The sequence below is a fragment of the Falco peregrinus genome, chromosome W, assembly GCF_023634155.1.
Source record: "Falco peregrinus isolate bFalPer1 chromosome W, bFalPer1.pri, whole genome shotgun sequence".
Classification (NCBI taxonomy): domain Eukaryota; kingdom Metazoa; phylum Chordata; class Aves; order Falconiformes; family Falconidae; genus Falco; species Falco peregrinus.
This window is the reverse complement of record NC_073743.1, coordinates 27632647-27645028: the sequence shown is the minus strand read 5'-3', so window position 1 is coordinate 27645028 and position 12382 is coordinate 27632647. Positions and strand designations below refer to the sequence as shown.

General features: G+C 39.0%; 1 protein-coding gene across 9 annotated transcripts in view; it reads right to left on the bottom strand.

The window, feature by feature from the left end:
- Positions 1-12382, bottom strand: part of LOC129783137 (ras GTPase-activating protein 1-like) — an 87112-nt gene that overhangs the window by 62150 nt on the left and 12580 nt on the right. For all 9 annotated transcript variants that reach the window (XR_008745128.1, XR_008745126.1, XR_008745125.1 and 6 more), the window contains exons 2-3: positions 6524-6673; positions 61-196 (exon numbers count right to left, since the gene is read on the bottom strand). Coding sequence is in view for 3 of the 9 variants with exons in the window: in XM_055792887.1 (XP_055648862.1) it covers positions 61-196; positions 6524-6673 (286 nt within the window). In the remaining 6 variants the exon portion in view is untranslated. The remainder of the gene's footprint in view (positions 1-60; positions 197-6523; positions 6674-12382) is intronic.

Below are 12382 nucleotides of genomic sequence, written 5' to 3'. Positions count from 1 at the left end.
AAATGCAAGAGTAATTATATTAAAATTTACTTAATGACATTTAAAAATTGTACTACTTGCCTCTGGAGGTGCTACTGGAGAGAACAGTTTTTCCCCCTTCAGCAAACAAGACACATGACTGTAATAACCAATTAGGTCTGAGAGTGAAGCAAAGCGACGTCCACCAATGTAATAGTCTCCACACATGGCGATTATCCTGGTAATAAAGAAAAGGAAACTTGATAGAAGTAAGTCTTGCTACAAATCGTTGGGGTGGGGTTTTTTGCTGGTTTTGTGAGTTTTTATTTTTTAAAAGGAAGTTAGGATAACGTTGAGTTTTTAAAGCGGGCTATGTTCAACAAAATGCAGTATTACAAACTCACTTTCTCATATGTACACACACACCCTTAACTAATTAATATCTCATCAGCAATTACTGATAAACATCACAAAATAAAACTATTTGAAGACTGTAAAGGAGATGTAGATTTACAAAAAAGCAAGCAGATTTGCTAGAACTAAATAAAATTAAACACAAAAATATAATTACTAGCATTGTGGACAAATGACAACATTAGTAGAGGTAACAGCATTAATACTGCTATCATGCAGGACACAGCTTATATGGTAGGCCTGTATAAATTTGGCAAAGTATCAACATATTTTGGTAACAAAGAACTGCATTTGATTATACAGTACAGAATACTGAAATACCTTCAAAAATTAGTCACTTTATTATGGTTAGTCTAGTATCCATGCTAAAAAATAAGAAATAACTTTGTAATAATAACGTACTCAATTTAAAAGCCTGCTAAGGGCAAAATTGCTTTAAGAAAAACATTTAAATAATTTAACACAAAAGAAAATTCTTATAAAATTACTCATCTTACTAACATGTAGTTAGAGTGTGTGTTGGTGTTAGGTTTGGGGTTTTTTTGCGGTGTGGTGGTGCATGTTTTAGTACTCAGATTTGTGAATACACTTATATAAAAAAAAATGGAAAACAACATGCCTGTTCATATTGCTATGCAATACAAGTTCTAAAACCAGTGAGAAATTATTTAGGTAAGAGTTAACAGTTTTTAAAACATTTGTATTACACACAAATAATTTGTACAAGGGGAAAAAAGTACATAAGTTGAAACAATATTTTTGACAAGACAATCCAAAGAAACAATCAGTTATGTAAATTGATGGATTCAAGAGGACCTGAGTTTTTCCAGCAACAAAAGCTGGACAGCAGTCCTGAGTAATAACACTTCTTTAAAAATGTGAAGAGCTACCTGGAAAACCGACTTGGAGAAGGGAGAAAATGACTGAACTATACCTTTAGTTATACATAGGGAAAAAAATGAACAAGATATTTAATCTACTTAGATACTATAATTTTTGGTAAAAATTGTGAAATCAGCCATTTTATGAAACCTGCAGAATGCTAAAACCAGTTTCCAATAAATTATGCAGTAAATGGGAAAAACATCATACTTTCTGCCAGAACTCTTATTGCAGTGTCAAAACAATAATTTTTAGGATCACAGAATCACTTAGGTTGGAAAAGACCTTTAAGATCATCAACTCCAACTGTTAACCTGCCAAGTCCACCACTAAACCATGTCCCTAAGCACCACATCTACACATCTTTTAAATACCTTCAGGGATGGTGACTCAACCACTTCCCTGGGCAGCCTGTTCCAATGCTTGACCACCCTTTCAGTGAAGAATTTTTTTCCTAATACCCAGTCTAAACCTCCCTTGGCACAATTTGAGGCTGTTTCCTTTTCTCCTATCACTTGTTACTTGGGAGAAGAGACCAACACCCACCTCACTACAATCTCCTTTCAGGTAGATGTAGAGAGCAATAAGGTCTCATCTCAGCCTCCTTTTCTCCAGACTAAACAACCCCAGTTTCCTCAGCTTCTCCTCATAGGACTTGCTCTGTAGACTCTTCACCAGCTTCATTACCCTTCTCTGGACACTCTCTAGCACCTCAATGCCCTTCTAGTAGCAAGGGGCCCAAAACTGAACATAGGATTTGAGGTGTGGTCTCACTAGTGCTGAATACAGAGGGACAATCACTTCCCTAGTCCTGCTGGCCACACTGTTTCAGATACAAGCCAGGATGCTATTGGCCTTCTTGGCCACCTGGGCACACCGCTGGCTCATATTCAGCCAGCTGTCCATCGACACCCCCAGGTCCTTTTCTGCCAGGCAGCTTTCCAGACACTCTTCCTCAAGCCTGTAGCATTGTGTGGGTTTGTTATGACCCAAGTACAGGACCTAGCACTTCTCCTTGTTGAATCTCATACAATTGGCCTTGTCCCATCGGTCCAGCCTGTCCAGATCCCTCTGCAGAACCTTTGTACCCTCAAGCAGATCAACAGTCCCACCCAACTTGTTTTTTTCTTCAAACTTCCTGAGGATGCACTTGGTCCCCTCATCCAATTCATTAAGATATTAAACAGAACTGGCCCCAATACTGAGCCCTGGGGAACACCACTTGTGGTTGGCTGCCAGCTGGATTTAACTGTCACCACCACTTTGGGCCCAGCCATCCAGCCAGGTTTTTTTACCCAGTGTAGAGTACACCTGTCCAAGCCATGAGCAGCGAGTTTCTCCAGGAGAATGCTGTGGGAAGCAGTGTCAAAGGCTTTACTAAGGTCCAGATAGACAATATCCACAGCCTTTCCCTCATCCACTAAGCGGGTAACCTCGACATAGAAGGAGATCAGGTTTGTCAAGAAGGATCTGCCTTTCATAAACCCATGCTGACTGGGCCTTGATCACCTTGTTGTTCCGCACATGCCACGTGATGGCACTCAGGATGATCTACTCCATAGCCTTCCCTGGCACAGAGGTCAGGCTGACAGGCCTGTAGTTCCCTAGATCCTCCTTCTGGCCTTTTTTGTAGATGGGCATCACATTTGCTAACCTTCAGTCAATTGGGACCTCCTCTGATTAGCCAGGACTAATAATAAACAATATAAAGTTGCTTGGTGAGCACTTCCACCAAAGGAGGAATTCTTATGATATGCCTTCACAAACTGAAGTCTAAGAATATATAACATCATTGATCAGTGAAGATAAAAATATGCAATAAAATACAAGAAACAGAGAAATTAAGTGAAATTAGATAAGTTGAAAAATAAAGAAAAATCTTAACATCTAACCTCACATTACCTCTCTCGTTTCCAGAAAACAAGTTATTTTAAAGATATTTCAAAACAAATTACAGTACAAAAAGTTAAACATGTCTGACTACTTAGTTTTCTACTTAGCATTTGACTTATTTACAAAGCTCATGAGCAATTCAAGAACAACAGGAGAAAACAAATTTAACTGCTGAAAAAGAGTATATTGTTTATCTCTACTTGGTTTCTTACACTTTTACTTTGCTTTAACAGGTCAGTATTCTAATACATTCCTGCTTTAAAAATCTCTCTTCTCAGATCAGTTGTTAAAACTATATTATTTCTACCAAATAGGAGTGTAAAATGTATACTAAGATCAATCTTCAGAGATGAAATTTGAAGTTTTTAAGCACATAGCACTGCAAGGGAAGTCAGAAAATAATGCAACTTTAAGGATCTAGACTAGATCTCTTGGCATATTTCCTACCAAACTCCGTATAAAATCCATGATATTCACAGAATCAGCTTCTAAATGAAATTTAGTGTTTCATATTTTATTATTAAATCAAGCCGAAATTAAACCTTTCTTCAGAACACACAGGACTAGTAAATACAGAGACTTCTGTAACCACATAAAATTCTGAAGGACAAGATGAAAAGATAAAAGATTTTATTTCCCAATATTTATATAAAATTTAAAATATATATATTTTATATCATTCAGCAACTCACCAGAAAACATACTACTACAGCAAAAAAATAATTTAGTTTTGATGGACTCATATACTATCTGTCAACCATACATTGCACGAACATATGCCTAAATCCAACTTGGGGAAGGGGAATTGGAGAACTTTCACCTAAATATTGGTAATTTAGTCAAACAGAAATAAGAAATTAAAGTTTAATCAAAAATATATAACTTTCAGGAAACAAAATATCAGTGAGATTCTTGAGCAATGGAAATTTCACCCATTTTTGGAAGGCTGCAATTGGCAAAGAACAAGCTTTGGTGAAAGTGACATTTCCAGTCTATGGGACCCAGTAGATATATCCTTATATTTGGCTGAAATAACTTCAAGACTGCCATTCTTGAAGCTGAAAAACATTAGAGTGTAGCAGAGAAGGACCTGGGAGTTCTGGTGGACAACAAGTTGCCCATGAGCCAGCATTATGCCCATGTGGCCAAGAAGGCCAATGGAATCCTGGGGTACATGAGGAGGAGTGTGGCCAGCAGGTCGAGGTCAGTTATCCTCCCCCTCTACTCTGCACTGGTGAGGTGGCATCTGGAGTACTGTGTCCAGTTCTGGGCTCCCCACTTCAAGAGAGACAGGGAACTACTGGAGGGGGTCCAGCAGAGGGCTACAAAGATGATGAGGGGACTGGAGAATCTCCCTTATGAGGAGAGGCCAAGAGAGGTGGGCCTGTTTAGCCTGCGAAGAGGGTCCCCTGTGGAGAGTCGGCCAAGTCACGACAATAACACCAATATGGCTACATGCCGTGCTCCCTTTATTAAACAAACAGGTCATATTAATAACTTAAACCAACCGCTCACACGACTTTACACGCAGGTGATTGGATAAAAGTCACATGGGGGTCCGTGTCGCTGATTGGTGAGCATACTGCAGGTGCCTGATCAGAATGCGTCAATGAGAATGTGCTGATTTCGCGGCTCCCAGGGCTTGCTCTACACCTGGCTTCTTCTTTGTGCATAGCTTGTTTTCCTTCTCCCATTGCTTGTTCCCAGGACTATTTAAAACTGCTCTGCAGCTTCAACTAACAGGCCTGGGTTGTCCAACCTGGACAATGGCAACATATGTCCTCGGTCCTTTAAAAATCCCTCTACAAGCCTGGAGAAGAGAAGACTGAGAGAGGATCTTATCAATGTCTACAAATATCTTAAGGGTGAGTGTCAAGAGGATGGGGCCAGGCTCTTTTCAGCAGTGCCCAGCGACAGGACAAGGGACAACAGGCACAAACTGCAACGCAGAAAGTTCCATCTGAATATGAGGAAAAACTTCTTTACCTTGAGGGTGACAGAGCACTGGAACAGGCTGCCCAGAGAGGCTGTGGAGTCTCCTTCTCTGGAGACATTCAAAACCCACCTGGACGTGCCTCTGTTCAACCTGCTATAGGTGAACCTGCTAAAGCAGGGGGTTGGACTAGATGATCTCCAGAGGTCCCTTCCAACCCTGACCATTCTGTGATCTGCCCTTCTAATAACGAAAACATATACACACACTGCAGTCAACAAATGAATCAATAGCAGGTCTGTTTTATGGAGACCAGTATCAGCAAACAAATTTGTTTCTTTTGAATAGTTTTCTCTTCATATATTTAATGTATCCAAGAAGAAAAGATTCTTTAAGATATGAAAAGATTATAAGGATCCCTTTCTTAGAAAGTGGTTTTTAATGGTTTCCCATTTTCTATCTGAGATGTCAGAAAAAATTTATGGTGGACATGAAGTAACATTCAACACCTGATATAGGCTACAATAAGCAAAGTTATTAAAAATAAAACTTAAAAACAGTACTTAAAAAGCAAGTATTAATTTATTTTTCTACCACTGCTACATAGTAACCAGTTCTCAAACAAGAATCAGTATAGCTGAGAAGCATGAATTGTTAGCTCAGACAACATGATGCAAACATGAGCATGCTATATCTGTTTGCTTTGCAAATAAATTTGCTTTCTGTTTATTTCTGTTTCTTTAGATAGCTGACAAAAGGATTTTTCTAATGCTGAAGATGCATTTGATACCCTATTTTGTGAAGATGAACATTATACTGCAGCATGCAACTTGTTGACTAACATTCAAGTGCCTTCCCAGAACATCTTTCATTTACAGTAAACAAGAATAAATTGATGTATATAACTTGCTAATGGTAAAATAATTCTGGTTACAATTTCGGAAAAAGGGCTATTTGTATTTAGAACAACTAATTCTAGAACATACTAAAAGCTGATTCAGCAAATCTTCATATTATTAAATACATACCCTCTTTGTTTCTCCTTGTTCCTTCTTATAAAGGAAACACCCTGATTTGCTGACTTTGACATTCAAGTACGTCCTGTGAGCTGCAATAACTGAGGAACAGACTCAAAACAATCTCCTCCTATTACTAATAAGAAGCCTGCGTATTACTACAAATATAGTCACAACAGCTTTAGATAAACTTCTCTATTCTGATTATGTTGTTTTCCTCACATTTTCATTCTTTAGCCTGTAAAGGAATTTTTAAGTAGCATGGTTTAAAACAATTAAACCCTAGTAAAGAGCTATACCATACATGGATTAAAAAAAATATAAAAAATATTCAATTTATAATACGATTGTTTTCTATACTGTACTAAATTCTAAACCCACAAATAAACAGATTAAAGTGTTTTAAAAGAAAACATTTAATTCTCACCTAAAATGATTGACATTTGTTTTACTAAGGAATGAAAGCACAAATGAACCCGGTCTCCGATCACTCTCTCGAATAAGGTAACTTCCAGGTTTTCCTGCTTGCCAAAGACGTTCTTCTGCAATTGCTCTGTCGAGTTTTCCATGATACCACCTAAAAAACAATGTAACAATGGGTGTCCTTAGAATTTAGGCTTCTGTTTATTCTCACAGAACAGACCTGTGAAACTAATGAAAGTTCTCAGTTAAAACTGATGCAGTTCCAAACCTTTGTTTCAAATAAAGTTATCAGATGTTTACGTGTGCAACCTCTCTCAGATTACTCAGATTTCCAATACACAGAATTTTTAAAGCTTCACAGGTTCAGATAACCCATTTCCCCAAATAACTCACACTGTAGGAAAATACTCTGAACCATCCAAAAGGGACAAAGGATCTCTATAACCAGCTTTTTCTTTCCTTCCCAATTTTCTGGGAAGAGATAACTGATCTGACTCAGACCATTGTATTTTAAGCCTACTCAGGCTTCAATTCAGGCTATAACCTGTTTCTCAAACAACAAATAGAACACAGTATCAAAGCCTGCACTTAAACAAAATGACAGCAGTCACCAGACCATATTTCAGCCAAAAAAGAGCCTTCCCCAAACCCAACACATAGCCTATTAAAAGCAAATACTGATGCACAGCAACTCACAGACTGCAAAATATGACAAAAGAATATTTCAGTTTAATCCAAAGGTTAGACTCATTCAAACATGAATTTTCAACTCTGATCAGACCTCTTTCTACACCAAACATACAAATGGGGGGAAGCAGCAGCAGTGGAAGAAGCAATTGAAGAAAAGCCAAGTGTTGCCAAGTGGTGTTCTCAAAACCTCTTAAAAAGAAAAAAAACCCCACCTTTATACAGCTATTGTTTTATACTATTTAAATTATTAACTATTTCAGACCATTCACCTACTGATTCTACCAGTTCACATGTGGTCTTGCAAGAGTTGCAAAAAAAGCATTTTGGAAGAGATATGAAAGTCATCTTTTGGCTTAACGTACACAAGAAAAAATGAAAAATTGCAAATTTTAGAGTAAAACAAAAAAACCAAAGAGCTTCGCTGTTGATAAAAATCTTACCAGAAACATTTTTTCTATGCAATGGAAGTAAAAGTTGGCTTTGAGAACTTCTATCAGAATGAAAGTCAAATAGACTATACAGATTGTATACCAGTAGAAGCAGTACCAGTGTAGATATTGTTTACATTGGCAAAGCTGCAGTCTTGTTAGCAGAGCTCTCTCCTTTGCTTCTCCTCATCCCAATTAAAACAAGTTAAATCAGCGAAAGAGTTGTTTTGTCTGTACACTGTATAGCTCTTGAGGCAAGGTTAGAAAGATCATGTCTGTGGTGGGTTGACCCCAGCCAGCATCTAACCACCCATACAGCTGCTTGCTCACTCCCCCCAACCCCCAGCAGAACAGGGTAGAGAACAGGAAGAGCAAAAGCAAGAAAATTTCTGGGTTGAAATAAAGACTAATAAGTGAAAGAAGAATGAAGGAAGGGAGCTGAGGGAAACTGAAAACAACAGAAGCAATGCAAAGGCAATCACTCACTACCTCCCACAAGCAAACCAACACCTAGTCAGTCTCTGAGCAATGGCTACCTTGGAAGACACACACCCCTCTCCTTTTTATTTCTTCCTCCTCCTCTTTTTTTTTTTTTCTCTCTCTCTTTTTTTTTTTTTTCTCTCTCTCTTTTTTTTTTTTTTTTAAATTACTGAGCATAACTTGATATAGTATGAAATATCCCTTTGGCCAATTTCCATCAGCTGTCCTGGCTGTCTCTCTTCTCAACTTCTTGCCTACCTCTAGCCTACTTGCTGGAGGGCAGAGGGAGCAGAGTGAGAAAGGAAGAAAGCCTTGATGCTGTGCAAGCACAGGTCAGCAACAGCCAAAATACCTATGTGTTATCAACACTGTTTTAGCCACAAATCGAAAACAAAGCACCACAGGGGCTGCTATGAAGAAAGCCAACTCCAGCCCAGCCAGATCCAGGACACTCTCTTAGAAGGCTCTGTACCATTTAGAATTTTATAGGTCAAGATCAATAACTTAAATTTGATGCTGTTCCAACTGCCAAATGCTTAATGCATGCAGTTAGAAGTAATGTTTAACATCTCTCAACTTTACACTAAATATATTTTTTTTAAATATATTTTTTTCCTGAAGAGATGCAAAATCTTGTCTTACCTAGAGTGCACTATGATATTAGACTCATGAAAAGAATTAAAGTTTGGATAGGAGGGTACCAACATAAAAATCTTGCCTATCTATTGAATAATGGGCCATATATGATTTATTTAAAGAAAGGTGTGCTCATGTTTATCTGAGGAGACCCTTATTGTTAACTTGAGGATGTACTAAATCCTTAAATGGGTGACACAGGGAGTGTGCTAATTGTCCAGGCATGAGATATGTTAATATTGTTAACTTGAAGATATACTAAATCCTTGAATGGGAATGTGCTAACTGTCCAGATGAGAGATACATTAATGAGTTCCCGGAAAGTTAATGAATAGACATGAGTGACTTGTATAAAGAGGGGGCTGAAAGGTTCCCTTGGTGTGCATGACTTTGGTGGAGCAATCCCCCATGCACCCAGCGCTGCCGAATAAATAAAGATAAACTCCACTCACTCGTATATTGGTAAAGTGATTCTTCAGATCACTATTCATAAAAAGAAAGCTGCCCCCCTGGCCATGACTCTTATCAAATGTACTCATTTCAAACAGTAACTCACTACTACTACGATTTATACCCTTCATCATTGCCAAGGACAAGATCCATAAAATTTCTAGTCACCTCTTTCTTTCTTGCCTAGTCCTAACTAGGAATATTTTTGTATTTCTAACATTAAAATCGCAAGTTTTAAGTGATGATAATTATCCAGGCCAAAACCAGTACAGAGTTACTTTTCTTCACAGTAGCTAGCATGGGGCTATGTTTTGGATTTGTGCTGGAAACAGTGTTGATAATACAGGGATGTTTTAGTCATTGCTGAGTAGTGCTTACACAGAGCCAAGGCCTTTTCTGCTCCTCACACCACATCACCAAGGAGTAGGCTAGAGGTGCACAAGAAATCAAGAGGGGACACAGCTGGAACAGCTGACCCCAAATGACCAAAGAGATATTCCATACCATATGACATCATGCTCAGCAATAAATCTTGGGGGGGGTGGAGGTTGGCAGGGGCTGCAGTTGCTCAGGGACTGGCTGGTCATCAGTTGGTGAATGGTGAGCAATCTTTTTCATTTGCATCACTTGTTTTTCTTGGGTTGGTGTCTGGGGTTTTTTTCCTCCTCCCTGTTGCTTTTCCCCCTCCTTTTTTTAATTCTTAAACTACCTTTATCTCAACCCATGATCTTTCTCACTTTTGCTCTTCTGATTCTCCCCCCATCCCACTGGAGGGTAGCAAGCAAGCAGCTGTGTGGTGCATAGTTGCCAGCTGGAGTTAAATCACAACAATAACTCATTATTTTCACAATGTTTTGAGCAAATATAACTAAACAACATTCTGAATCACACAGTTAGTGCCCTGACAATACAATAGCTATTATCAGATGCATCAAAAAAGAAAACATAAGTAGCCTTGCAACAGGTTATGAAATGATCCAACTACAAGATGTCTTACTAATTATAGACCAAAGTTTTAGATAGTTGCTTCTATGATGAGCTGTTTAACCATTGCTATAGCTTGTTACCTATATTTACAATTTTAATTTTTTTTCAATGTTGAGAATATCAATAAAAGACTTCCATGCTTCACAAAGCAATCAGATGCTGTGCAAGGAAATATTTCCATGTATCAGTTTAAATCAAAAGCAGCATGTTCAAAACTCCAACCCTATGAATCACAATCTTAATTAAATAAACAGAATTAATACACAACTATGAAATCATAAACAGTTTGGATTCTATGCATTGTGATATATACACAAGCAACATACAGCTGCATAAGATACCATTCCTGACACTTCATGTAGTTGAGAGCCATAAGCCATGAATTTCTTTAACTGAATTGCATAGGGAGTTAAGAGTTGTTATCCCTAGCCTACAAACAAGATCTCCTTAGTTTTCCACTGAAGAAGCTAGGTACCAGAAAACTAGTCACACCAGTCTCATTAGGCCCAGCTAACAGACCTTCTACTGTGAGCAGGAATGTAATTACACTGCAGCCCTTTAGCAGTCTTATGGGACAATCACATGACAATTAACAGCCCCCAACATCGAAGCACTACAAGGTTCATGAAAGACAGGCCGTTCGCAAAGAGGTATCAGATAGTGAACTTACCATCTGGAAGGATGTAGTTGCTACTGTGTGTCACATGGTTCAACCAAATCCCTTTATTTACGTATTTCCTTTTTACATATAGGAAAAATCAAATATTCGGAGGCTTTGTTGTTTAACTAAAGCATTTTGCTTTTACAGTGTACTACAATTTTAACTTAGGAACACAATAGCCCAGGGAGGAAAGAATGGAAGGGGAAAGCACTGGAGGGGAGGAAAAAAATTTTTCAGCAACTTAGTAGAAATGAAGATGTTGATAACTGTTGGAAACCTCCCTGTTTCAATCTAAAAAACAAGTTATAGTGAGTAGAAAAATCCATCATCAAATGCCACACCCATTTCACTCTTTTCCTTAACCATACCAGACTATTTCAACAAAATCCAAAAGAAGAGTGAACTTCTGGGAGACATGGTCTAAGTTCCCTGCCTATAAATTAACAATCACCACCTTCATACCTTTCACAACATTACAGAATGTTAGTATCATTTCCTGAGGCTATGTGAGTTCTAATCCCATTAGGAGCAGATATATGATTATCTTGAACCAGGAAAAATCCTTAATTTGAAGTGGCATACAGAAATCTCAAGAACAGTTTCATAAAGATGGGAGAATACCACCAAGATATCCTGCATTTTCATTTCTTTCTTTTTTATTCTGCTTTCCAAACCTGATAATAAACAGCTGAAGAATTGATGTTCAAATTTCACTGTTCAAGGTTCATGTTACAGAATCACAGAATGGTTAGGGTTGGAAGGGACCTCTGGAGATCATCTAGTCCAACCCCCTGCTTTAGCAGGTTCACCTAGAGCAGGTTGAACAGAGGCACGTCCAGGTGAGTTTTGAATGTCTCCAGAGAAGGAGACTCCACAGCCTCTCTGGGCAGCCTGTTCCAGTGCTCTGTCACCCTCAAGGTAAAAAGAAGTTTTTCCTCATATTCAGATGGAACTTTCTGCGTTGCAGTTTATGCCCGTTGTCCCTTGTCCTGTCGCTGGGCACTGCTGAAAAGAGCCTGGCCCCATCCTCTTGACACTCACCCTTAAGATATTTGTAGACATTGATAAGATCCTCTCTCAGTCTTCTCTTCTCCAGGCTAAACAGGCCCACCTCATAAGGGAGATGCTCCAGTCCCCTCATCATCTTTGTAGCCCTCTGCTGGACCCCCTCCAGTAGTTCCCTGTCTCTCTTGAAGTGGGGAGCCCAGAACTGGACACAGTACTCCAGATGCCACCTCACCAGTGCAGAGTAGAGGGGGAGGATAACTGACCTCGACCTGCTGGTCACACTCCTCCTCATGCACCCCAGGATTCCAATGGCCTTCTTGGCCACATGGGCATAATGCTGGCTCATGGGCAACTTGTTGTCCACCAGAACTCCCAGGTCCTTCTCTGCAGAGCTACCTTCCATCAGGTCAACCCACAGCCTGTGCTAGTTCATGGGGTTGTTCCTCCCTATGTGCCAGACTCTATAGTTGCCTTTGTTGACTTTCATTAGGTTCCTCTCCACCCAACTCTCTAGCCTGTCCAG